The 22232-nt window shown below is 58.9% G+C and overlaps 1 protein-coding gene and 1 long non-coding RNA gene across 4 annotated transcripts in view; one reads left to right on the top strand and one right to left on the bottom strand.

The window, feature by feature from the left end:
* KIRREL1 (kirre like nephrin family adhesion molecule 1) overlaps positions 1-22232 on the top strand; it is an 82657-nt gene that overhangs the window by 56818 nt on the left and 3607 nt on the right. Inside the window, exons 2-11 of one of the 2 annotated variants that reach the window (XM_050930901.1) lie at positions 3495-3644; positions 5402-5551; positions 11102-11259; positions 12696-12846; positions 14425-14530; positions 14895-15043; positions 16052-16179; positions 16305-16431; positions 17289-17389; positions 21678-21876. In XM_050930901.1, coding sequence (XP_050786858.1) covers positions 3495-3644; positions 5402-5551; positions 11102-11259; positions 12696-12846; positions 14425-14530; positions 14895-15043; positions 16052-16179; positions 16305-16431; positions 17289-17389; positions 21678-21876 — 1419 coding nt within the window. Of the gene's footprint in view, positions 1-3494; positions 3645-5401; positions 5552-11101; positions 11260-12695; positions 12847-14424; positions 14531-14894; positions 15044-16051; positions 16180-16304; positions 16432-17288; positions 17390-21677; positions 21877-22232 lie in introns of those variants that run through there. The other variant, XM_050930902.1, reaches the window with a different exon arrangement.
* On the bottom strand, positions 20555-21337 carry LOC127038324 (uncharacterized). 2 transcript variants are annotated; one of them, XR_007770620.1, is made up of 3 exons: positions 21152-21337; positions 21027-21108; positions 20555-20811 (listed from the first exon to the last, which is right to left on the bottom strand). It is a non-coding gene; the product is annotated as an uncharacterized LOC127038324 (long non-coding RNA). The 2 variants fall into 2 exon arrangements; XR_007770621.1 differs by having other exon boundaries at positions 20555-20768.

Below are 22232 nucleotides of genomic sequence, written 5' to 3'. Positions count from 1 at the left end.
TGCAGGGAGCTGTGGGGTGGGGGTTCAGGATGGGGTGCTCTCCCCTCTGGCTCTGTGGTGACCCCAGGGTGGCACTACGGGGCGCTGTGCTGCAGGGAGCCGTGGGGTGGGGGTTCAGGATGGGGCGTTCTCCCCTCTGGCTCTGTGCTGACCCCATTGCGGTGCTACGGGGCGCTGTGCTGCAGGGAGCTGTGGGGTGGGGGTTCAGGATGGGGCGCTCTCCCCTCTGGCTCTGTGCTGACCCCAGTGCGGTGCTACGGGGCGCTGTACTGCAGGGAGCCGTGGGGTGGGGGTTCAGGAGGGGGCGCTCTCCCCTCTGGCTCTGTGCTGACCCCAGTGCGGTGCTACGGGGCGCTGTGCTGCAGGGAGCTGTGGGGTGGGGGTTCAGGAGGGGGCGCTCTCCCCTCTGGCTCTGTGCTGACCCCAGTGCGGTGCTACGGGGCGCTGTGCTGCAGGGAGCTGTGGGGTGGGGGTTCAGGATGGGATGCTCTCCCCTCTGGCTCTGTGGTGACCCCAGGGTGGCACTACGGGGCGCTGTGCTGCAGGGAGCTGTGGGGTGGGGGTTCAGGATGGGGTGCTCTCCCCTCTGGCTCTGTGCTGACCCCAGTGCGGTGCTACGGGGCGCTGTGCTGCAGGGAGCTGTGGGGTGGGGGGTTCAGGAGGGGGTGCTCTCCCCTCTGGCTCTGTGCTGACCCCAGTGCGGTGCTACGGGGCGCTGTGCTGCAGGGAGCTGTGGGGTGGGGGTTCAGGAGGGGGCGCTCTCCCCTCTGGCTCTGTGCTGACCCCAGTGCGGTGCTAACGGGGCGCTGTACTGCAGGGAGCTGTGGGGTGGGGGTTTCAGGATGGGGCGTTCTCCCCTCTGGCTCTGTGCTGACCCCAGTGCGGTGCTACGGGGCGCTGTGCTGCAGGGAGCTGTGGGGTGGGGGTTCAGGAGGGGGTGCTCTCCCCTCTGGCTCTGTGCTGACCCCAGTGCGGTGCTACGGGGCGCTGTGCTGCAGGGAGCTGTGGGGTGGGGGTTCAGGATGGGATGCTCTCCCCTCTGGCTCTGTGGTGACCCAGGGTGGCACTACGGGGCGCTGTGCTGCAGGGAGCTGTGGGGTGGGGGTTCAGGATGGGTGCTCTCCCCTCTGGCTCTGTGCTGACCCCAGTGCGGTGCTACGGGGCGCTGTGCTGCAGGGAGCTGTGGGGTGGGGGTTCAGGAGGGGGTGCTCTCCCCTCTGGCTCTGTGCTGACCCCAGTGCGGTGCTACGGGGCGCTGTGCTGCAGGGAGCTGTGGGGTGGGGGTTCAGGAGGGGGCGCTCTCCCCTCTGGCTCTGTGCTGACCCCAGTGCGGTGCTACGGGGCGCTGTACTGCAGGGAGCTGTGGGGTGGGGGTTCAGGATGGGGCGTTCTCCCCTCTGGCTCTGTGCTGACCCCAGTGCGGTGCTACGGGGCGCTGTGCTGCAGGGAGCTGTGGGGTGGGGGTTCAGGATGGGGCGCTCTCCCCTCTGGCTCTGTGCTGACCCCAGGGTGGTGCTACGGGGCGCTGTACTGCAGGGAGCCGTGGGGTGGGGGTTCAGGATGGGGTGCTCTCCCCTCTGGCTCTTTGCTGACCCCAGTGCGGTGCTACGGGGCGCTGTGCTGCAGGGAGCCGTGGGGTGGGGGTTCAGGAGGGGGCGCTCTCCCCTCTGGCTCTGTGCTGACCCCAGTGCGGTGCTACGGGGCGCTGTGCTGCAGGGAGCTGTGGGGTGGGGGTTCAGGAGGGGGCGCTCTCCCCTCTGGCTCTGTGCTGACCCCAGTGCGGTGCTACGGGGCGCTGTGCTGCAGGGAGCTGTGGGGTGGGGGTTCAGGATGGGGTGCTCTCCCCTCTGGCTCTGTGGTGACCCCAGGGTGGCACTACGGGGCGCTGTGCTGCAGGGAGCCGTGGGGTGGGGGTTCAGGATGGGGTGCTCTCCCCTCTGGCTCTGTGCTGACCCCAGGGTGGCACTACGGGGCGCTGTACTGCAGGGAGCCGTGGGGTGGGGGTTCAGGAGGGGGCGCTCTCCCCTCTGGCTCTGTGCTGACCCCAGTGCGGTGCTACGGGGCGCTGTGCTGCAGGGAGCTGTGGGGTGGGGGTTCAGGAGGGGGCGCTCTCCCCTCTGGCTCTGTGCTGACCCCAGTGCGGTGCTACGGGGCGCTGTGCTGCAGGGAGCTGTGGGGTGGGGGTTCAGGAGGGGGCGCTCTCCCCTCTGGCTCTGTGCTGACCCCAGTGTGGTGCTACGGGGCGCTGTGCTGCAGGGAGCTGTGGGGTGGGGGTTCAGGATGGGGTGCTCTCCCCTCTGGCTCTTTGCTGACCCCAGGGTGGCACTACGGGGCGCTGTGCTGCAGGGAGCTGTGGGGTGGGGGCTCAGGAGACAGCGCTCTCCCCTCTGGCTCTGTGCTGACCCCAGTGCGGTGCTACGGGGCGCTGTACTGCAGGGAGCCGTGGGGTGGGGGTTCAGGATGGGGTGCTCTCCCCTCTGGCTCTGTGCTGACCCCAGTACGGTGCTACGGGGCGCTGTGCTGCAGGGAGCTGTGGGGTGGGGGTTCAGGATGGGGTGCTCTCCCCTCTGGCTCTGTGCTGACCCCAGTGCGGTGCTACGGGGCGCTGTACTGCAGGGAGCTGTGGGGTGGGGGTTCAGGATGGGGCGCTCTCCCCTCTGGCTCTGTGCTGACCCCAGTGCGGTGCTACGGGGCGCTGTGCTGCAGGGAGCCGTGGGGTGGGGGTTCAGGAGGGGGCGCTCTCCCCTCTGGCTCTGTGCTGACCCCAGTGCGGTGCTACGGGGCGCTGTGCTGCAGGGAGCTGTGGGGTGGGGGTTCAGGATGGGGCGCTCTCCCCTCTGGCTCTGTGCTGACCCCAGTGCGGTGCTACGGGGCGCTGTGCTGCAGGGAGCTGTGGGGTGGGGGTTCAGGATGGGGCGCTCTCCCCTCTGGCTCTGTGCTGACCCCAGTATGGTGCTACGGGGCACTGTGCTGCAGGGAGCTGTGGGGTGGGGGTTCAGGATGGGGCGCTCTCCCCTCTGGCTCTGTGCTGACCCCAGTATGGTGCTACGGGGCACTGTGCTGCAGGGAGCTGTGGGGTGGGGGTTCAGGATGGGGCGCTCTCCCCTCTGGCTCTTTGCTGACCCCAGGGTGGCACTACGGGGCGCTGTGCTGCAGGGAGTTGTGGGGTGGGGGTTCAGGATGGGGCGCTCTCCCCTCTGGCTCTTTGCTGACCCCAGGGTGGCACTACGGGGCGCTGTGCTGCAGGGAGCCGTGGGGTGGGGGTTCAGGATGGGGCGCTCTCCCCTCTGGCTATGTGCTGACCCCAGGGTGGCACTACGGGGCGCTGTGCTGCAGGGAGCTGTGGGGTGGGGGCTCAGGAGGGGGCGCTCTCCCCTCTGATTCCCCAGTACCCCCCCCAACATTACTGATGGGAGAAGCTGGTCCCTGTGCTCGGTGCCGTGCGGGGTCCCTCCCTCCCAGGGCGCTAACGCTCGTCCTGTCTCCCTTCCCAGTTGTCCAGACCCGGTTCAGCGAGGAGCCGGAGGATCAGACCGTGGTGGCCGGGCAGAGGCTCGTCCTGTCCTGCGTGGTGCTGAACTACTCCGGGATCGTGCAATGGACCAAAGACGGTCTGGCGCTGGGCATGGGGCAGGGGCTGAAAGGTACTGACGCTCCGGCCGGGGCAGGGTGGGGGGAGTCGGGCTGATCCATCGCCTCCCAGTAGCCTTCTTTGCAGCGATGGGGATGGAGTCACAAGGCACAAGCAGCAAGTCACTGAGGCACGACTGATCCACCCAGTGCCCTTCTCCCTGCAGGCTGGGCCAGGGGAGAACCTGGTGTTACGGTCAATGGAATAAATGGGCCTGAGAGTCCGAGGTATTAACAGGACCCTGTCACTGTCCAGGGAACACCCAGGGCCCCTCCGACAGCTTCAGATGCCAGATTCTCAAGCCCACTGGCGTCCCGCCTCCAATGCCGATGGAGTGGTGGAGTCTCTTTCTGGCAACCCCCTCCTTTCCCCTCCGGGCACATCCAGGTTTTGTTCCTTTGCTGCCTCATGTCTCCTCCCCCCCGCACTCATCTGTCCCTCCTGCCCTGCCCTTCCTTCTCTCAGTCTTCCTTTGGGGCCCCCCCGCCAGGCACACGCTGCGGGGGCGGAGTGCCCATAGCTGGGACAACAGCACCACCTGCTGAATGAGGTGGAGAGAGGGGACGAGGCTGGCTGGCATCCAACATGTGGAAAGCAGGACAGAGTGAATCCCGGACGAAACTCCGTTGATTTCCAAGGGGAACACCCAGGATTCTTTTGGCCCATTCTCTTCCTACACTCTGAATTCTCTTCCACGCCCCAGGGTTTTTATCAGCTCCAGAGGAGCCATCTCTTTTTAACCATAGGACAAACTTAGCCTGTGGAACTGACTGCCACAAGATACTATGGGGTGCTAGAGGTTAGCAGGATTCACAGTTTATGCAGATAATAACACAAGCTGTTCAGAAGCCACTGGCTACCTGGTATTAGGAACAAATTAACCTGTCCTGAGGCAGGTTATTCCAGAATTAATAACAGTCCCTAGCTCTTATTATCTGTAGCTCTCAAAGTGCTTTACAAAGTAGCTCAGTATTGTTATCCCCATTGTACAGATGGGGAAACTGAGGCATAAAGAAGGGAAGTGACTTGTCCAAGGTTACACAGCAGACTAATGGCAGAACCGTGACCAGAACACAGATCTCCTGAGTCCCCAGCCAGTGCATTAGCCACTAAGCCACACTGCCTCCCATTATGGGGGTTCATACACTTTCCTCTGAAGCAGCAGTTGGAAACAAGATACCAGGCTAGATGGGCCCCTGGTCTGCCCCAGCATTTCTTATACTCCTGTGCCTTTCAGATGAGATGGAAAACAGTCTCAACCACTCATGCTTGTTTAAGATTTCACAGCACCTTTCCTATGAAGATAACCTTGTTCTCCTGGCTCCATTCCAACTCTGGCAGTGACGCTCTAGCTCCTATACTGTTGTGCAGCATTGCTGTTGAGCCACTGCCGTGCCCCACCCCAGATGCATTTGCATTTCAGTGCCTGGTGAATGATTCCCATGTAGCATTGCTATGTGGCAGTTAAACAGCTGCCACGTGCCACCTCTGAGATGGCTGCATTTTGACACTGGGTGAGCAATCCCTGCGCAGTGTTGCTGAGTGGCTGTTAAACAGCTGTCATGCTCCACCCCAGAGGTGGCTCCAGCCATTCCTGATGTAGCTCCTATGTCATCGTTCACATCTGTAAAGGGGTTTGGGATCCCAGGGGATCGTCCCTTAACCCATCTCTAGTGCCCCCTACCAGTGCAGTGTCCCTTCAGTCTGCGTATACCATGGTGCCACTCCAGCGTCCCATCGCCTCACGGTCTGTCCTGTCTCTTTCTGCAGCCTGGCCGCGCTACCGGATCATCGGCACGGCAGACTCCGGACAATACAACCTGGAGATCACCGACGCCGAGCTCTCGGATGACGCCTTGTATGAGTGCCAGGCCACAGAGGCAGCGCTGCGCTCCCGGCGGGCCAAGCTCACCGTCCTGAGTAAGGGGCCGCCTGCTCCCCTGGCCTTCGTCTGCGGGGCTCCCCCGGCCCCTCTCCCCACAGCACGGCTGTGTCCGGCTTTGGACTAGGCACTCTGCTCTGTCCCTTGTTGGGTTCTTGCAAAGTGGCTCTGACAGGAGACTGGCAGGGAGCAGCGAGGGTGACACACAGCGGGGGGCGCTCTCCCCTTTGAGTCCATGTTGATGCAGGTGTCCCCTAGTGAACCACTCGCCCTGCTCCCAGCAGCACAGCGCCCCCTAGTGCCAGGCTGGGACTCTGGGGTCTGCACTGACCCAGAGAAGAGAGCGCCCCCAACTGAGCCACCACCCCTATCCCTGCAGTACAGCGCCCCCTAGTGCCAGGCTGGGACACTGGGGTCTGCACTGACCCAGAGAGGAGAGCGCCCCCTACGGAGCCACCACCCCTATCCCTGCAGCACAGCGCCCCCTAGTGCCAGGCTGGGACACTGGGGTCTGCACTGACCCAGAGAGGAGAGCGCCCCCTACGGAGCCACCACCCCTATCCCTGCAGCACAGCGCCCCCTAGTGCCAGGCTGGGACACTGGGGTCTGCACTGACCCAGAGAGGAGAGCGCCCCCTACGGAGCCACCACCCCTATCCCTGCAGCACAGCGCCCCCTAGTGCCAGGCTGGGACACTGGGGTCTGCACTGACCCAGAGAGGAGGGCGCCCCCTATGGAGCCACCACCTCTATCCCTGCAGCACAGCGCCCCCTAGTGCCAGGCTGGGACACTGGGGTCTGCACTGACCCAGAGAGGAGAGCGCCCCCTACGGAGCCACCACCCCATCCCTGCAGCACAGCGCCCCCTAGTGCCAGGCTGGGACACTGCGGTCTGCACTGACCCAGAGAGGAGAGCGCCATCTAACCCTACTCCTGTCCATTTTCCACTGGGGATGCCCACTCAATAGACCCAACTCATGGCCGCTTCTCCAGAGGAGACCTGGGCCCAACAGCCCCTCCCTTGCACTAGCACGGCTGCCGGCAGCTGTTCCCTCTTGGATACCCCAACTGTGGGAGGGGATCCCGTTTTCCAGCCTGCCCCAGAGCCTGGGGGCGCGGCTCGTGCCAGGTGACCCTGATCTCCCTGAGCGCTTTCACCAGCCTTCAAAACCAATTCGCTCGAAAATTAAAGGCCAAGAACGCGGTGGCGGGCACCGGCTCTGTGGGCAGTCGGGAATGCCGCTCCCGCAGCCGCCTCCCCCAGCCTCGCAGGTCCTGGCTCTGCCACTCGCTTTAATGCCTTCATCTATATGCACGCTGTGGCTGAGTTACTGCAGCTGCGGGCGCCGTAACTTTGATTTCTCTGACTTTTGTGCCTTGTAAAAAGCCGCAATCGAAATGTTGCATGAATGGAATTTGGGGCTGATTTTTTTTTTCCTTCTCTTGCATTGAAATTCTTATTCTAACGCCGGGAGATAAAATTAAAGGGAAGGCGAGAGAGGGATGCGGCTGGATTACTGAATGTGCAGCTGCAATCGTAGATTTCCTCGCAGTCGCTTGGGTTCAGGGGCGGGTGGGCTGGGGCCTGGGAGCAGCTAGAAAGGCTCGTGCAATGGCGATGGTGGGGAGTGGTTTGGGCAGAGTCTGAAGGATTCGGGGCTATTTGGAGCTTGGAATGCTACCCCACACATGCATCCTCCTAGCTCCGTGCGCTGGGGGCTGCAGGAGACGGTCGCGCTCCCTTCCGTGACTCAGTTAAGCCGGGCGAGGGTTTCAGGAGACCACATGGGGGATGAGGCCAGGCCGTGCAGGGAGGTAGAAAGCCAGAGGGACTCGCAGGGTCTGCCGGTGTCCAGCAGCCTCCGTTAGAGTGAGCCCAGCCCAGCCCCATCTCCCCTCGCGCTGGGGCACTTCGCCAGTGGGGTGTCAGGCCAGCAGCCGGCTCTCAGCACCACCGCAGCCCAGCTCTGAGAGGGGCCGAGCAGGGATGCTGCGCAGAGGGGGCCGGGCAGGACTGACAGCTGTGGGGACGCACTCAGGGCCCACGGCTGGGGCATGTGGAGACAGGCTGGGAGAATCGGACACAGGCTGAGATTAGCAGATGCCGGCGGTGGAAGCCATTAGGAAGGGATCCTTCCTCCTCTTGCCCACCCCATGGCTCTGCTGCCCGGTTAGCCAGGTGCACTAGGGGAAGGCTCTGAAGCCCTGTGACAGGACGCCTGTACAGTCAGTGGCACGGGGGGGTGTGTTCTGGAGAGACAACAAGCAACCCCATCCTTTCAGCAATGCTGCCAGGGAATCTCCTCTCTGCCAGCTCTAAGGAGGCAAAGGGAGCTTGAGATAAACCCCCTAAGGCCCAGCTGGGCTCTGATTGTGCCCCCTCCCCAGGGCAGGGCCAGGTGACAGGATGACTGTCCAGACTGGCGCTCTCACCGCCAGGGCAAAAACAGCCTGTAAGCAAAAGCACAGGAGTCAGGGTCTCAAACCCAGGTCCCGAGCGAGTTGGCTGGGGGCAGGGATGCCCCGGATCTGTGCGAAGAGGAGAAACAGAAACTGAGCAAGTGTGTTCCATCCTTTTCCGCTCTTCCCTTCCTCCCCGGCAGGCCTGCGCTCCCTCCTCTAGACACCCATTATGCATTTGCATAACTGCAGAGAACCTCCCCTGGGGCAATTTGAACCTCCCCTGGGGCCTTTCCAACACATTCATCTAGGCTCCCGCTCTGCTGGCGTGTCAGAAAAATCCCATCCTACCTGCAAACAAACGCATTGTCTTTCCAGCCAGTATGCCAACCCCCCGCCCTGCCCGCTGCAGGTCCTGGAACTTTTACAGTGCGCTCTGGGGACTGCATCTGCAGGCGAACAGAGAAGAAAGCCCTAAGCTGTCACTATCGCAATGGAAGGAGCCTGTGATGGCTCACACCCACCTCTACCCGCAATCCTGCCTGCTTCATGTGTGATGGCGGAAGGTTGGGAGCTCAGATCTTTTCTTGATGGCCCAGTTTCCTTTTCTTAAGGTTTTGTTCTTAACTCCAAACAAGGCCTGCTGCTTCTTTTATTTTTATTTTTAAATTAAGCCCTTAATAAATCAGTAATGGGGCTTTAGAAATCAATCACAAAGTGGCTTCGTACAAAGAAAAGCAACTTCCCCAGCTCAGCTTCCCGGGTGACAATCAGCTGTCAAAGCCCGACGTCACTTACAAAGAGCCCGCGAGCAGGCCTGTGTCTTTTTTGTGCAGCTAATCAGTTTCCCTTTATTAGAGCATCATCAATTTTTCAGTGTCACGCGGCCTGGATTCATTAAGACGTGCAGTGGTTGAAAGAGCCACGAACAAACCTCCGCTCGCTGTGGAGCACAACTTGGGAGGGCTTTTTTTAAAGCCCCTGTCCCCGCAGTAAGAGCTGCAGGTCCCAGACAGAGCTCCTGAGCAGATTCCATAAGGCCCTCATTAAAACACAGATCTCTTTGCATATTTCATCTCACAGAATAGGCATGGATCCGCCTTTAGATAGCTGGGCTCTGGCTGGTCGTCCTGTTCAAAGACGGCCGAAAACAGGGCTAGCGCTGGTCAGGACGCTTTTTTGCTGACCTCAGCAAGACTGAAATGGCTGGCGGGGAAGGTTTGGTTTCAGCAAATGTCCCGACTTGAAAAGCAGTTTAGGAATCGTGAGCATTTTTCAAAGGAAAAGTTTTGGTGTCTCAGTTCAGCACGACTTTCCGGTTCCCTTCATTTGTACTAAGGAAAAAAGAAGCAAAGAGTTGAAGCTGAAATGAAATTTGGGAAGTCTTGATTGACCCAAAACAATTATTTTTTTTGGATTTGCGGTTCACAAAATTTTTCGAGATTTCAACTTTGATCCCAATTTGAGCATGGAAAAATATTTTAAATCTCGAAAATTTGCACGGGATGGGCAAACAGTTCCCCTCACCTGCCTTAATAACAGGGTGTGACCCTCCCCCCCACTGCCCTATCTAAATGGAGAGTGGTTTGTTTCCTGGGGTCAGACGCCTTGTGGGAGTTTCTCGAATGGGGCCGGATCGACTGGGGCTAGTTTGTGCAGGGTTTTCAGGTTATAATAGAAGGGTGGTTGGAGCTCGGGATGGAGGGTGTGAGCTGGTTGCCATAATGGGGTATCGGGAGTGAATCCCTCCCCTAGCATTACCTGACCAGTCAGACAGGTGCATTACGGGAGCGTTCAGAAGCACCAGGTGTTGACCAGGGCTGAAGTGAGAGTACTGGGCTGATGGACTAGTGGTCTGGTCTGGTGCAGATGCTGGGCTGGATGGGCCAATGGTCTGGTCTGGTGCAGATGCTGGGCTGGATGGGCCAATGGTCTCCTCCGGGGCAGCAGAGGGGGAAGATGCTGGGGTGGATGCTTAGCTCAGATATGAATGGTGTAGACTGCACCTGGTGGCTCAATGCTCTGCCACAGCACCCTGACCCCTGCGTTCCCAGCACCCTGACCCCTGCGTTCCCAGCACGCTGACCTCTGTGTTCCCAGCACCCTGACCCCTGCGTTCCCAGCACACTGACCCCTGTGTTCCCCCGCACGCTGACCCCTGCGTTCCCAGCACGCTGACCCCTGCGTTCCCCCGCACGCTGACCCCTGCGTTCCCAGCACCCTGATCCCTGCGTTCCCCCGCACGCTGACCTCTGCGTTCCCCATACGCTGACCCCTGTGTTCCCCCACACGCTGACCCCTGCGTTCCCAGCACGCTGACCTCTGCGTTCCCCCGCACGCTGACCCCTGCGTTCCCCCGCACGCTGACCCCTGCGTTCCCAGCACCCTGACCCCTGCGTTCCCAGCACCCTGACCCCTGCATTCCCCCGCACGCTGACCCCTGCGTTCCCAGCACCCTGACCCCTGCGTTCCCAGCACGCTGACCCCTGCGTTCCCAGCACGCTGACCTCTGTGTTCCCCCGCACGCTGACCCCTGCGTTCCCAGCACGCTGACCCCTGTGTTCCCCATACGCTGACCCCTGTGTTCCCAGCACCCTGATCCCTGCGTTCCCAGCACGCTGACCCCTGTGTTCCCCCGCATGCTGACCCCTGCGTTCCCCCGCACGCTGACCCCTGTGTTCCCCCGCACGCTGACCCCTGCGTTCCCAGCACCCTGACCCCTGCGTTCCCAGCACCCTGACCCCTGCGTTCCCCCGCACGCTGACCCCTGTTCCCAGCACCCTGATCCCTGCGTTCCCAGCACCCTGACCCCTGCGTTCCCCCCCACGCTGACCCCTGCGTTCCCAGCACCCTGATCCCTGCGTTCCCAGCACCCTGATCCCTGCGTTCCCAGCACGCTGACCCCTGCTTTCCCCCGCACGCTGACCCCTGCGTTCCCAGCACACTGACCCCTGTGTTCCCTGCATTCCTTATGGTGCTTGGCTAGTGTCTTCACCCACTTTGTCTGGTCCATGATTTCTCCCCTTGCTGTGCCCACTGCCCTGGGGGCCATGGTGTGTGTAGCAGGGCCGGGAATATATTGTGGGCAGCAGGGGGTGAGGGGTCAGCCAGAGCTGGGGTGCACCGAAGCCCCAGCCGCCTGCCGGATCCGAGCCATCCCGGCACTCACCTGCCTCTCCTCTGTTGCCAGTTCCCCCTGAAGACCCGGTGATCGACGGGGCCCCCGAGATCCTGCTGCGGGCAGGCACCCCATACAACCTGACATGCCGGGCTCACAGCGCCAAGCCCGCCGCCACCATCGTCTGGTTCCGGGATGGGCTGCAGCAGGAAGACGCCAGCACCAGCACGGTACAGAGCCCGCCTCGCCTGGCCTTTGCTGTTCCCCACGAGCTAGAAGATGCTGAGGGTGGGGAGAGAAGGCAGGTGGATCCCTCCTCCCCTGGGGAGGTGGAGCGGGGTGGCTGGCTCCGTTCGAAACTCCTGCAGGAAGGACACAGGAGAGCAGCCCGTGCACGGCACAGCCTGCGCCACTCAGAATGCTGGGCGCTTTTTCTCCCGCATCCATGAAACAAGTTGGAAAGGTCTCAGTCCAGCCCAAGGGAACAAACAATGACCACCTGACCCCGCTGGCCCTCGTTAGCTGTTGGCCCTTGTTAGCATGTGGCCACGGAGGCTCAGCTCCCCTCCCACCCTGAAGGCGGACGTCCCACTGGGAATACTGGGGCATCTCATCCCTCCCACTGTGCCTGCTCTGGGTGCGTGCAGACAGCTCGTGCCCCAGGGCTGTCACCGGACCCTTGTTGATTCCTGGAAGGAAGCGCCGTCTCTGTCCCCTCCCACTGCCTCTTTAATTGCTTTGGTTAGTTTTTCTTTCCCTGAGAAAGCCAGGCGCACTTTCTAAGAGCACTTGAGAGCCACATGTCCTGCTCATTAATCCCCATGCGGTTTATGGTGCGAGAACATAAATCCCGATGAATTTGTGGGGCATTTTATGGGCATGTCACAGGCTATTTGGGGAGTGCCGCTCCAGGTGAATTTGGAAACCATTCACTGCAGCATTAGTACTTGCCAGCCTGGCTCCAACCCCCCGGGGAAGTCCGGCCCACCGAGATTCTCCCCAGCAGTGGCATCATTAGAGAGTTTGGGGTTGGTTTTTTTCAGTGAGGGAGTACAGTCTAGTGGTTACAGCAAGACATCGGGGTCCTCTCCCCAGCCTTGAGAGGGGAGTGATGTCTAGTGGTTAGAGTGGGTGGGGACTGGGAGCCAGGACTCTTGGGTTCTCTACCCAGCTCTGGGAGGCGAATGGGGTCTAGTGGTTAGAGCAGGTTGGGACTAGGAGCTAGGATTCCTGGGTTTTATTCTCAGATCTGGGAGAGGAGTGGGGTCTAGTGGTTAGAGTTGGCATAGGATTTCTGGGTTCTTTCACCAACAGTAGAAGGGAGTGCTGTTTAGTGGTTAGAGCAGTGAATTATAACAGGATACCTGGGTTCTCTTCCCGGCTCTGGCTGGGAATGGGGTCTAGTGGTTAGAGCAGTGAAATAGAACTTAGGGCTCTTGGTTCTTCTCCCAGGCCAGGGCTGGAGCCTAAATCTGGTGGTCAGAGCTAGGGGAAGGAAGTCTGTGCTCATGGACTCCATGCCTGGCTCTGCCCTGACACACCATGTGGTCTTGTGCATGTCCCTTGCCCTCTAAGTTTCTCCACCTGGGCAACAGGAAAGAATAGCACCGAGGGCCCCCATTCTGTCAGCCCTGTTGTTTGATCTTCCCCTCTTCCCCGCCGGCAGGAAGTGTTAGCAGACGGCAAGAGGGAAACCACGGTCAGCCAGCTCCTCATCAACCCCACAGACGCAGACATCGGGCGGGTCTTCGTCTGCCGGAGCACCAACGACGCCGTCCCGGCTGGCAAGGAGACCTCCATCAAGCTGAACGTGCACCGTGAGTCCAGCCCCCGCCCCGCTGCTGGGCTCCAAGGCCCAGCTGGACAGCACGTGCAGGAGCGGTGGGAACGGGGCCTGGTTCCCCACCTCCCCTCCCCTCGTCAGTTACACCAGCATGCAGTGGGTTCAGAACACTGCCATTTACACCCACTGGGGTAAATGACCAGGTGAGAGGCTGGGGGCAGCCCCAGGAGGCCGTGTCTGCATTGGGCAAGGGAGCCAGCCCAGGGCACTGATCACATCCAGTGTTTGGTTCATAGATAGACGGGGTGTGTAGGAGGATGGATAGATAGATAGATAGGTAGATAAAGGGGGTGTGTGCAGATGGATGGATGAGGAGGGTGTGGGTTTGGATGGAAGAGAGGTGGTGTATGGGGATGAAGGGATGATAGAGAAGGGGTGTCTGGGGATGGAGGGATACAGATGGGGCATCTATGGATGGATGGATGGGGGGGTATCTGGGATGATGCATGGATGGATGGACAGATGAGGTCACTGGAGATGGAGAGACAGAGATGAGGTGTCTGAGGATGGAGGATGGATGGACAGAGAGTGGGTGTCCGGAGATGGATAGATAATTGCTGTGCCAGGTTCTCAGGGTCGCAAGCTCAAGCTACCTTTGGGTGCCAGAACGTCTGGTCTCTGCACACAAGTGGCTGGTCCCAGCTGGGCAGTGCCATGGCATAGGGTTGGAAGGGATGCTCATGCTGGCAGCCGGTCCCGTGGCGTAGGGCGGGGAGGGACGCTCACGCTGGAGGCCAGTCCCATGGCATAGGAAGGGGAGGGACACGCTGGCGGCCGGTCCCGTGGCGTAGAGCGGGGAGGGACACTCATGCTGGCACTGCCTGGATGCACCTGGCCCCAGGGTGGATGGAGAAGCTCTGATCCTCCTAGGTTTGGTATCCACCTGAGATGGTCTAGTGGATGGGGCGCAGGACTGGGACTCAGGGGTCTCCAGCTCAGCCACTGATCGGCTTGGCCAAGTCTCTGCCGGCCACCCGTGGCACAGGGATGGCGCTGACCTGCCGTGCGGGGCTGGCTCTGGCCAGCGTTCGCCACGCAAGATTTCCCAGCTGGGTCTGTGCAGCCCGGCACTGACACCCAGTGGCGGCTGTGGGGAATCACAGCTCTCACGGGACCCGAGTGCGGCACTGTCCGGAGGAGGCTGATCCACAAACTGTCCATTGAGCTTCTCCTGCAGCTGCCCCTGGCCCTGCTGTCCGCAGGGGAGAGACACTGAACTGCGACCCTGCCCGCCGGTTCGTGGGGTCAGCGAGGTCACGGCCAGAAAGGACCATCGGCACCAGCCAGCCTGGACCTCCTGCAGAGCTCACCCAGGGCTTCCCGGACCCAGCCCAGCGTCTGAGTGAGCCAGGCCTGGCCTGTGGACAGAGACGCCCAGCGTTGATTTAAAGACCCCTGTCCCAGCCAGGGAAAATCCACCCTGTTGCTCACTGGGCTGGCAGAACAAGCAGCTCCCTGCACCCGGCTCCACCCGGGGGCCTTTTCTGTTCCCAAGTCAGTTTCCTTCCTGGGCGTCGTGCCAGTGACGGGTGTCTCTGTCTCTCCCTGGCAGATCCCCCCACGGTCACCCTCTCCATCCAGCCCCAGACGGTGCAGGAAGGTGAGCGGGTCGTCTTCACCTGCGTGGCCACTGCCAACCCGGAGATCAGAGGCTACAGGTGAGGGGCACGGGTGGAACCAGCTGGGCTACAATTAAAGGGAAGGCTCTGGGCCAACCTGCTCCTGAATCCAGGCTCCCGCTAGCATCACAGCACTTGGCCTCAGCCCCTGGTGCCTCGACTCCGCCCCATGGACTCGAACCATTCACTGATGGGTTACACAGCTCCACAGCCCATCATCAACCCGCTGAGCCACCTCCCGCCTGTGTCTTGCTGTGTCTGCCCTGCCCTTCCCCCCAGGGGGAGGAGCTTCTAGCTGTGTCTGCCCTCCCCTTCCCCCAAGGGGGAGGAGCCTATCATCATGTCTGTCCCCCCCACCCCCAGGTGGGGGAGTCTCTCATTGTCTGCACTCCCTCCCCCGCAGGTGGGCCAAAGGTGGCGTGATCATTGAAGAAGCCAAGGACAGCAAGTACGAGACGCAGGTGGATTATTCCTTTTTCACGGAGCCCGTCTCGTGCGAGGTGCACAATGACGTGGGAAGCACCAACGTCAGCACCCTGGTGGACGTGCACTGTGAGTGCCATGCGGGGGCAATGCGCCCCACTGCTCGGCCTGGGCTTAGACGAGACGGGACTGTGGCGGCTGGAAGGGGGGGGTTCTGCAGGGAGGCGACTGGGCACAGGCAGAGCCTGGGGTGCTCATTGACTCCCCGGTTACCAGCCAGCCTAGTGGGGTGTCACCTGAATGCAAAGCCTGGCCCCGAGCACACTGAAAACACGGCCAGTGGCAGGACTCGAACACAGGATTGTTAGCACCAAGGACACAGACCATCCCGCTGCCTAAGCCTCTCAAGCTGTGCCTAAGCAGTCAGGGCCTGCAGGCTAGTGGGAGCCTTGAGCGCACGGGGACACACGAAGCATCTCACACACGAGCCTTGAGCACACCAGGACACACACGGGGACACGCACAAACAAGCCATGAACACACGCACACACATGGACATGCTCACACATGAGGCTTGAGCATACCAGGACACATGCTAGGGGACACACAAACAAGCCATGAACTCACATGCATACACACGGACACGCTCACACACGAGCCTTGAGCACACCAGGACACATGCGGGGACACGCACAAACAAGCCATGAACACTTGCACGCACACAGACATGCTCACACACGAACCTTGAGCACACCAGGACACACTCGGGGACACGCACAAACAAGCCATGAACACATGTGCACACACACGAACATGCACACACACAAGCCTTGAGCGCACACATGGGGCATGCACACACACACAAGCCATAAGTACGTGCCATCACACACACAAGAACACACACACACATGAGCCATGAGCACACATGCACATACACACACACACACACGGACACAGACATAAGCTGTGAGCACACACGCACACACACCCAGGGACGGACACACAGATGAACCACAAGCACAGGGATGAACACACGTGGGGACACATACTCACACGAGCCATGAGCACACCTGGACACACCCACGGGACCAGGAAACCCCCACGCATGCAGGGCCGCTGACGTCTCCTCTTTTGCAGTCGCCCCTCGGATTGTGGTGGATCCCAAGCCCACAACCACCGACATCGGCTCAGACGTGACGCTGACCTGCGTGTGGGCCGGCAACCCCCCGCTGACCCTCACCTGGACCAAAAAGGAATCCAACATGGTAATTACCCTCCCAGCAACCCATGGCCCAGGGAATCACCTGGCCCATTCCCCACAGCTGGTGCTAGTGATGGTGGGTCTTCGCACGCGCCCTCCTCTCACGCTCCACCCTGTGTTTGTGCCCAGGTGCTCAGCAACAGCAACCAGCTCTACCTGAAATCGGTGACCCAGGCCGACGCCGGGCAGTATATCTGCAAAGCCATCGTGCCCAGGATCGGCGTGGGCGAGCGGGAGGTCGCCCTCTTTGTCAACGGTGAGGCATTCTGCCCATGGCATTGGGGAGCAGGCTGTACCCTGGTGTTCACACCCACAGTACCCGGGTATTCATACCCACAGCTTGGTACCCCAGGCACGATGCCCCAGTATTCAGACCCATTACTTGGAACTCTGGGCACAATGCCCCAGTATTTATGCCCATGACTGGTACCTCGGCACAGTAACCCAGTATTCAGACACATGACTTGGTACCCTGGCACAGTACCCCAGTATTCATACCCACAGCTTGGTACCCTGGGCACAGTACCTTGGTATTCAAACCCACAACTTGGTACCTTGGGCACAATGCCCAGTATTCAGACCCATTACTTGGTACCCTGGCACAGTACCCCAGTATTCATACCCACAGCTTGGTACCCTGGGCACAGTACCTTGGTATTCAAACCCACAACTTGGTACCTTGGGCACAATGCCCAGTATTCATACCCATTACTTGGTACCCTGGCACAGTACCCCAGTATTCATACCCACAGCTTGGTACCCTGGGCACAGTACCTTGGTATTCAAACCCACAACTTGGTACCTTGGGCACAATGCCCATTATTCATACCCATTACTTGGTACTCTGGCACAGTACCCCAATATTCATGCCCATGACTGGTACCCCTGGCACAGTGCCCTGTACTTGGGACACCTTGTCTCTCAGAACCCTGCAGCATGACATCCCATCTCCTACTCCCCCCAGGGATGCTCACCCCGGCCTGCTGCAGCTCCCCGCTCTCGTTGACTAATGAGCCTGGTGGGACACTCCACAGCCATGGGGTGCCCGCTCTGCCCCAGGCAGTCTCTGGCTAACAGTGCCCGGTTTAAGCTGCTGTTTCTCTCCCGTCGCAGGCCCCCCGATCATCTCGAGCGAGGCTGTTCAGTACGCAGTGCGCGGCGACCGTGGGAAAGTGGAGTGTTTCATCGGAAGCACGCCACCCCCCGACCGCATTGTGAGTGCTCTCCTGGGGGGGGGGGGGAGGGGCTCTCCACAGGGGGCAGGACGCGGGGCAATCCGGCCTGGGCTGGGGACTCTCCAACTAACACACGAGGACAGCAGCAGCTTCCTGCCTAACCAGGCCCTCGTCACCATGGCCCCCATGGGCTGAGGAGGTGTGCCTGGTGCCTGGTGCCTGTGCCAGAGAATGGAACTGGCTGGAGCAAAGCAGTTTATGCACCAACAGCTCCACCAATCCACACTCGCCAGGGTTAGGAACTGCCGGACCTTTGCTCTGCAATGGGGAGCTGTCCCACAGTCCCTGGCTCTGCTGCCGGAAGAAGGTATACCGGGAGATTTGGGAAGGACAGTGGTGGCTGGGCCGAGTGGAACCTTTCCAGCTCATCCGTGTCCACCTTGGTTCTAAGCACGGTCAGGCTGGAGTGGCCCTTAGCACAGATGCAAGCTGCCTGGTGTATGCGGACGTGAGATGAGCTACGAATTTAGCATAGTCAATTTCTCCAGTATGGACTAGCCTAAATTTAAGGCACTCATCATGTTGTCCTTGGAGTTTATGCTGTGACAGCCCCCTGGGTAAATCTGAAGCCAGAGTCTCTGGATTCATAAGCAGAAGTCACCATGGGCTGAGATACTGGACCAGGTGGGACCCATAGCCACTAGAGGGAGACAGAGAGTCGCATTGGCATCAATAACGTGGGAGCTGGTTGGAAAATGGAATTTTTGTTCCGTGGGAAATTCTGAAATTCCCCAAATTAATTTTTGTTCAGAACTGTAACAAAAAGTTGACATTTTGAAATTTGGTATAGAATGAAAATTCCCCCAAATTTCTCATTGAAACCATTGAGATGTTTCATTTTGATAAGGCAAAACCGTGTGGTTCTAATAATGTCGATTCTTTTCAACTTGGATATTGTATTAAAATAATAAATACAATATCTATTATCTCCAATATAAATGCAATACAGTAGAGCTCCTGTTTAGTGAACTAATGGAGGATTGAGGAATTCATAACATCGAAAAGCTCATAAAATTGAACATCTCAAATTTGAGGGTGATTCGGTGCATATGTTAATTTATTGTTTAGTGATTGTGTACATAATGAGCGGTAACTGATGGGTTAAGTGTGCTGGATTTTCCTTTATTTGAGAAAAATGCAACTCTTCTTTGTAGCTGCTAAATCTCTCAGATTTTTCAAACCTCTACAGTTGCTCGAACGTTAGCTGATGGATTGCGGTTGCATTCAGTAGCAGAAAGATGGTTCTTGTAAGCCATCATTCATAAGGTCGATGTTCCTAAAACTGAGGTTCTGCTGTACACAAATATAATATACTATTAACATTAATATTTCACTATAAAATACAAGTTGAACCAAAATGAATCAAAGTGATGCATTCAAAACGGAACCTTTCGATGTTATGGAAATGAGAAGGTTGAAATGATTTATCAACTCTGATGAAATCGACAGGTTCCCAGGAAATATTTCAATTTTGCCCAAACTGCGTTTCTGGTCAGTCAAAAATTTTCAGACCCATTCTAGTTGCACTTGGACATGGCGGCATTGGCTGTGTTGGAGAAGGAGGGGGAGGCTGGGAGAAAAAGGAGGGTGGAATTAGGCCAGAACGGAGGGGTAGTAAGAAGCAGATAGAGATGGACATTTGGAGTCAGGGTGTGCAGTTCCCAGAACCCCACCCCTGCTGTATGCTCCCAGCAAACCATCTTTCCCCCTTCACAGCTGTGTTTATTGTTTCATTGCAGTCTTAGGCTGGCTGCATCTCTTTCCCCTTCCCCCTTGGTTGTAAACTGTTAATTGCAAGAGCAGTCGTTGGGTGAGACGGGCACTCACGTTGACCTTGGCTTTGCTTTGGAATGGGTCATTGGCCAACCTATAGCCAGATCCTGGGTGGAGGGAAGGGAATGTGATGGCTCTACTCGGGTCAGGTCAGAGCTGGTGCTTTGGAATGGAGAGAGCGAAGGAATGACGTGATGCAGGAAACAAAGAAACTGCAATTTACACAGAGGAGCAGAAACACTAGCCATCAGCAGCCTGAAGCGAGGTCCTGTTCTGGTTTCGCACGAGCACACCCCCTCGTGGGGACACCATGACTTGACTTGTCGTGTGGCTGCAGCGTAGGCTAAGGGAGAGGCCCTGGCTGGCAGCGTCTCTTTAAAAAAACCCAGCCTCATTACTGCACCATTAAAGCAGCTCAACTGATAAATAAACACAGCAGCAGGGAAGGCTTCAGTGCAGCCTCCTAAGGTGACCGTGGCTGTACGGCGCGCCTGGGGCATGCTCTGGTCCTGCTTGTGCTGGGGAAGTTACAATGGCCTGTGGGATCGTGGGTGTGTGAAATGTTTATTACACCATGGCCCTGGGGCGAGCTGTGGGGCTGCAGCAACCGCCTGCATTGGGCTGTTTCCTGAGCTGAATTTGTCTTGGAGCTCAGCAGTATTAACACTGCTCACATATCGCTGTTTGCTCTGTCTGCATCGCTCTGTCAATCTCGCGCTCCCTGTCTCTTCTGTTCTTTCACAGCCCTTTGTCTCCGCTCCTGTCTCATCTGCATGTCTTCTGTCTGTCTGTCCCCAAACACGCCAATCTACCCGCCTGTCTTCTGTCTGTCTGTCCCCAAACACGCCAATCTACCCGCCTGTCTTCTGTCTGTCTGTCCCCGAACGCGCCAATCTACCCGCCTGTCTTCTGTCTGTCTGTCCCCGAACGCGCCAATCTACCCGCCTGTCTTCTGTCTGTCTGTCCCATGCGCACCCATCTACCTGCCTGTCTTCTGTCTGTCTGTCCCCAAACGCGCCCATCTACCCGCCTGTCTTCTGTCTGTCCCCATACGTGCCCATCTACCCGCCTGTCTTCTGTCTGTCTGTCCCCAAACGTGCCCATCTACCCGCCTGTCTTCTGTCTGTCTGTCCCCATACACACCCATCTACCCACCTGTCTTCTGTCTGTCTGTCCCCATACGTGCCCATCTACCCGCCTGTCTTCTGTCTGTCTGTCCCCAAACGCGCCCATCTACCCGCCTGTCTTCTGTCTGTCTGTCCCCATACACGCCCATCTACCCGCCTGTCTTCTGTCTGTCTGTCCTCATACGCGCCCATCTACCCACCTGTCTTCTGTCTGTCTGTCCCCATATGCGCTCATCTACCCGCCTGTCTTCTGTCTGTCTGTCCCCAAACGCGCCCATCTACCCGCCTGTCTTCTGTCTGTCTGTCCCCAAACGCGCCCATCTACCCGCCTGTCTTCTGTCTGTCTGTCCCCAAACGCGCCCATCTACCCGCCTGTCTTCTGTCTGTCTGTCCCCAAATGCGCCCATCTACCCGCCTGTCTTCTGTCTGTCTGTCCCCAAACGCGCCCATCTACCCGCCTGTCTTCTGTCTGTCTGTCCCCAAACGCGCCCATCTACCCGCCTGTCTTCTGTCTGTCTGTCCCCAAATGCGCCCATCTACCCGCCTGTCTTCTGTCTGTCTGTCCCCAAACGCGCCCATCTACCCGCCTGTCTTCTGTCTGTCTGTCCCCATACGCGCCCATCTACCCGCCTGTCTTCTGTCTGTCTGTCCCCATACGCGCCCATCTACCCGCCTGTCTTCTGTCTGTCTGTCCCCATATGCGCTCATCTACCCACCTGTCTTCTGTCTGTCTGTCCCCATATGCGCTCATCTACCTGCCTGTCTTCTGTCTGTCTGTCCCCAAATGCGCCCATCTACCTGCCTGTCTTCTGTCTGTCTGTCCCCAAATGCGCCTATCTACCCACCTGTCTTCTGTCTGTCTGTCCCCAAACGCACCCATGTACCCGCTTGTCTTCTGTCTGTCCCCATACGTGCCCATCTGCCCGTGTGTCTTCTGTCTGTCTGACCCTCTACAGATCTATCTGTCTATCTAGATATCTCCATACACAGCCATATATCTATCTGTCTGTCCATCTATCCCCATACACACCCATTTAACTGTCCCTGGACACACCCATCTATCTACCCATCAATCTGTTGACACAGCCCTGTGCCCCCTCCATTATCCCCAAGTTGCAGATGGTGGCTGAATGGAGGAATCTCACCGTGATCCTTCCACACACCCATTCGGTTTGGGACAGGAACTGAAGGAGACGATCGTATCCTACTGGAGCCGCAGGGGGCTGGTGGGCTGTAGTGACCCAGCTGGGATTTGGCCCGGATGCTCGGGTTCTCTGGGGCTTAGAGGAAGTATGATGGAGCAGGAGCTCTCGGCCCCAGGTGCTGACCAGACCTTTCTCTCTTTCGCATGCCCTGCCCGGCGATAGGCCTGGGCCTGGAAGGAGAACATCCTGGAAGCTGGCACGCTGGAGCGCTACACGGTGGAGAGAACCAACACGGGTAGCGGGGTCCTCTCCACCCTGACCATCAACAACGTGATGGAGGCCGATTTCCAGACCCGCTACAACTGCACGGCCTGGAACACCTTTGGGCCGGGGACGGCCATCATCCAGCTAGAGGAGAAAGGTAGGGGGCACGAGGCAACGCAGTCAGGGCACAGCAGGGACAGGGCTAGAGGGAGCCAGGTGCCTGGGATTAACTCCCAGATCTGGGAGGGGAGTGGGGTCTAGCAGTTAGCGCACAGTGGGCAGGACGCCTGGGTTCTATCCTCAGCTCTGGGAGGGGAAAGGGAGGGGTCTAGTGGTTAGTTCATGGGGGAGGGGCAGGACGCCTGGGTTCTATCCCCAGTTCTGGGAGGGAATTGTGCCTAGTGGTTAGAGTGGGAGCCAGGTTCTAATCACAGCTCTAGGAGGGGAGCATGAAGCAGGTTTACAGCAGATAGGGAATGGGGAGCCCTGTGTTCCCTACCCAGCTCTAGGGGA

This window comes from Gopherus flavomarginatus, chromosome 20 (assembly GCF_025201925.1).
Source record: "Gopherus flavomarginatus isolate rGopFla2 chromosome 20, rGopFla2.mat.asm, whole genome shotgun sequence".
NCBI lineage: Eukaryota > Metazoa > Chordata > Testudines > Testudinidae > Gopherus > Gopherus flavomarginatus.
This window is presented reverse-complemented; position numbering and strand designations above follow the sequence as displayed.